General features: G+C 40.6%; 2 protein-coding genes across 2 annotated transcripts in view; one reads left to right on the top strand and one right to left on the bottom strand.

Moving 5' to 3' along the window:
• The window catches only part of TRPM7 (transient receptor potential cation channel, subfamily M, member 7), a 160,006-nt gene that overhangs the window by 34,326 nt on the left and 121,565 nt on the right, over positions 1-4,115 (top strand). The gene's annotated exons all lie outside the window — the stretch shown is intronic.
• LOC102849668 (60S ribosomal protein L9-like) lies at positions 2,582-3,070 on the bottom strand. The gene has a single exon (XM_006895331.1). It carries the CDS (start codon positions 3,068-3,070, stop codon positions 2,582-2,584), a length of 489 nt encoding a protein of 162 aa, XP_006895393.1.

Genomic DNA, 4,115 nt, shown 5'->3' with positions numbered 1-4,115 from the left:
GCATAAGTTGGGAGCAGGGAAGAAGAATCAGTAGTTGGAAAACATGGACTTGGTGACAGAAATGAAGCTGGAGATAGAATGATTGAATTTTGCACAATCAATGACTTATTCATTGCAAATACGTTTTTTAAGAGACATAAACGTAGATTATACACATGCATAGGAATCAGATCGATTACATCTGTGGAAAAAACTGCTGGAGAAGCTCAATATCAGCTGTGAAAACTAGGCCAGAATCATCTCAGGAATGGATTTGAGGCCTTGAACACTGAGCGAAGACCAGATGAGTTGTGGGAGGATGTCAAAGGTATCATCCAGGAAGAGTGCAGGATGGAGGCATAGCAGAGTATTTATTAACTGAAGAAGCCAACTAAGCTCTGATAGTCTAGTGAGTGGCAAGAAGCTGTGCTGCAATCCCAAAGGCATGTGATTCAATTTCATCAGCTGCTCCGTGACAGTGGGGGTGCCAGTCTCTGAGCTCTATTAGTCTTTGGTGGTGGCCAGACCAACCAGGTCTGGCAGCGGGGAAGCCACTGATTAATGAAGGGACTGAAAACTATGTGTGGTATGCTTGCACTCGGGCTTCCAATGCACTCTACACTCCAGGCCTGGTTTAGTTGGGGGCTGGAAGAGGAGACGGTACCATGATGATGCCTTGTGTCCCTTTTATCCATCCATACTTGAAGCACGCACTGGGAGAGGAGCAGCTGGCCCCTTTCGCTGCTGGTTGAGTGATTGCTTTGGCCAGTCTTTAAACCTGATTGTTGGAGTTGCCATCTCTGGTTGCTTGGGCAAGCATTTGTTATTTAGCTTAATCTCAAAGGGCCTTTTGTTTAGAGACAACCCCTCTTTATTATTGAGGACCCTAAAGTCTAGGTTCAGGAGATCTTAACTGTGGAGGTTGAGGACCATTTTCAGGTTTTTGCGTTTCTTTTCCAGAATATCACAAGCAGATTTTGAAATGAAATGCATATGAAAGACTAACTGGCCTTCAGGTCTGGTAGGATCAAGAGCTTGTAAGCCCTGCAGTAATGTAAGAAAGAAAAAGAACAGGGGTTTTCCTTTATGTAGGTGACAGGATTAGATGAAAAAAAATTCCCTAGTATCTGAGAGGTCAGTAAGAGGGAAAGGAACATGCACGTGTACAATTCCTTCTACTTCAGGAGAGGGTGATGGGAGAGACCTGACTATGTATGGTGTAGTGAGGGAGCAGGAACAGTTTCTGGGCTGATAAAGGAGGTGGTGGTGGTTGTTATTGTTGTATACCATCAAGTTGGAACCAGACCATAGCTAACCTTCTGATAGGTTTTCAGAAGTAATTAATCACATAGGAGGAGATGGCCCATCCTTCTCCTAGGGGATTAGAACTGCATGCCATCGGGATTATAGCACAACTTCTTGCCAGTACACCACCAGTGCTCCCTGTATATGGCATGGTGTGAGAGTGGGAGCGGTTTCTGGACCTTGTGCCTGAGCGGAGGGCTGAGAAGGAGGTCCTTAGATTGGATTAAAGAGAATGCATGGGCAGTCTCCACACAAGGGAGTAGGAACATGGTTGGGTGGGTTCATAGTGCCTATAGACAGTGAAGTTTCCATGGATACAAGATTGGATGGAGGAACAGAAGAATGAGTAACAGGATTTGTGAAGGGGAACAGGAAGTGTATAGGATGGGTTATATCTTGAATGCTAAGAGGATTTGAACATAAACTTTTGTCCACTTATGAGACCACTGACAGAAATGATCTAAATTGGTAGGTATGCTGTTTGTTCAAGGGCCCCCCAAGGTGGCTATTGAGATTGAAGCCAAGCTGTATTTGAGAAGAAAATCCATTTATGGGGCTTAATCCCTCTAGGTGTAAGATTTTTATTATTTTTTTTTTTTTAGAAGGCATCCCAGTGGAGTGGATGAACCAACAGACTGTTGGTTACCCATGTTTTAATTCGAGAGCCAACTGTTTGGAAAGGATGAGGAAGTTTGAAAAGTGTCCCCTTTGGCTTCTCATTCTTTGATAGAAGGAGGCCCCAAGTGAGGCTAGGACTCCTGGTGTGATGAACCCCTAACCAGCGCTGGATTTTGGAACTCAAATGAATGGGATAATGTAAGTCCATGGTAAAATAGGTGGCTTCAGAGAACAGGCCAGAGAGAGTGAGAAGGAAGAAGGGGTTTACAAAAGGAGAGCTTCTCTCTTCAGAGTCCAAAGAGAAGCACAGGGAGCTGCTTCTGCCTGCTGCACCAGGAGTTGCAAGGAGAGAACAAGGAGGAGGAGAAAACAAGAATGTTAAGTTAGTTAAATGAATTACTGTTTCTCAGAACACACAAATGTATTAAGGTAGGGTCAGAAGGTCAGGTCAACAAAATGGAATCTCACTGATTTTAACTTTATAATAATGATAATTTTTTTTTTCAAATTAATAGAATTTTGTTACAAGAATCAGATCCATTTTGAAATCAGATGCATATGATTTGACTGGCCTCATTTCTGTAGCTGGAAAACTCCTAGATATCACTCATCAGCCTACTGGACAGTTCCTTTTTCGGAGACATAGATACCATCCAAAAATTTTCGGATATCCTTGTTTTTAACTGTGGTAGCTTGCTGAATTTGATACAAGCTCAATGTCATTTCCTTCAAGAATGAACTCATCTTTCTGGGCTTGAGATACTGAACAAGTAACACCTGGTCTCATTCGAACTCTCCGAATGTATTTTTCACCCAAGAAGTTTAGAATTTCAACCAGAGATCCACTCTCTTGAATAACAATGTTGATGGGGAAGTGAGCATACACAGACTTCATCTTGTTACAAAAGCCCAGTGAAACACCCTTGATCATGTTCTGTGGATGGCTACAGATGGTGCGAACAGTAGCCAGTTCCTTCCTGTTCCCCCACCGTTTGTCAGCACGAAGCCTCTTCTTTCTATTTCCGAGGAGACTGAGCTCTACATTGATGTGATTGAAGTCCCTCCACAAGGTTCCCCGTGGGCCTTTCAGGATAACTGTGCAGTCCTTCAGAGTAATGTTGACATTCTCTGGAATGTCGACAGTCTGGTTGCTGAGAATGGTCTTCATTCTCGCAGTTAATGTGGCAGAAAGCAGTAATGATAATTTCTTAACAAAATATTTACTGTGGGACCAATTAGTAAATATGTTTGACTTCTACATTCTTTTATGTATATCTTAAAACCCCCTTTCCTCCCATTTTAAATAGGTTTCTTGAGCTCTGATGGCCTAGTGTAAGAATCTGTACTGCAATCCCAAAGACACGTGCTTTGAATCCACCAGCTGCTTCACAGAAAAAGGATAGACTAGTCTCTTCCTGTGTATTTAATGACTGCCTTTGAAAACCTGTCAGAGGGTCAGCTGTGGGTTGGTTCCAACACGATGGTACCCAATAACAATTGAACAACAAAGTGCATATTGTAAAAGTAGTCTTTCTGTACTTTATATAAGTATGTGTATATAGGCCAGTAGGATGGATCTCAAGTTTATTGATATACCATATCTTTTCTCATAAATTATGCCCATTTAAACAACATGCAAACACATATGGCAGGTAGTGCTCATGGGTAATGTAACTTGCATAGAGTTCCATGATTTACAAAAAACTTTGAGTGTTGTTTTTGTGAAAATGTACTTTATCCTAATTTATGGAGTTCTTTTGAATCCCAGTACATGAGTCTTGGGGTGCAAATAGAAGTGCAAATAGAGGTATAAAACTTGTTTATTGCTTGGGTGTTTGTTTGGTTTTTAATTATTTTTTAAATTTCAAAAATTTATAATAACTTTAGAATTGTTGAATGGTTGAAATGTAAAGAATTCTGTTTACCTTTCAAGGTTCACATTTTCCTTCCATTTTACCCATCCTTTTCCATTTCCTCTCTTCATTATTATGTAAAATTTTTTCCCTTCCAAATGCTTACACTTTTCTAGACTTACTCTGTTTTACCTATAAGTTTTAGTATTGCTAGCATGGAATTCTTGGTATCCTCATGTTGGTATTTTTGTGGTATCTAAGTTGTGTTTTAGCTTGTTGCTCTTACTATTTTTTTTCTTAATTATTAAATTTTATTAGTTTTAGTGAACATTTACAGAGATTTTGGTTTTTCATTCATTC

Source organism: Elephantulus edwardii, unplaced genomic scaffold (genome assembly GCF_000299155.1).
Source record: "Elephantulus edwardii isolate Elephantulus edwardi_28Jun2011 unplaced genomic scaffold, EleEdw1.0 scaffold00164, whole genome shotgun sequence".
NCBI classification, from domain to species: Eukaryota; Metazoa; Chordata; class Mammalia; order Macroscelidea; family Macroscelididae; genus Elephantulus; species Elephantulus edwardii.
The sequence above is the reverse complement of the archived record's forward strand: the minus strand, read 5'-3'. Positions and strand labels throughout refer to the sequence as shown.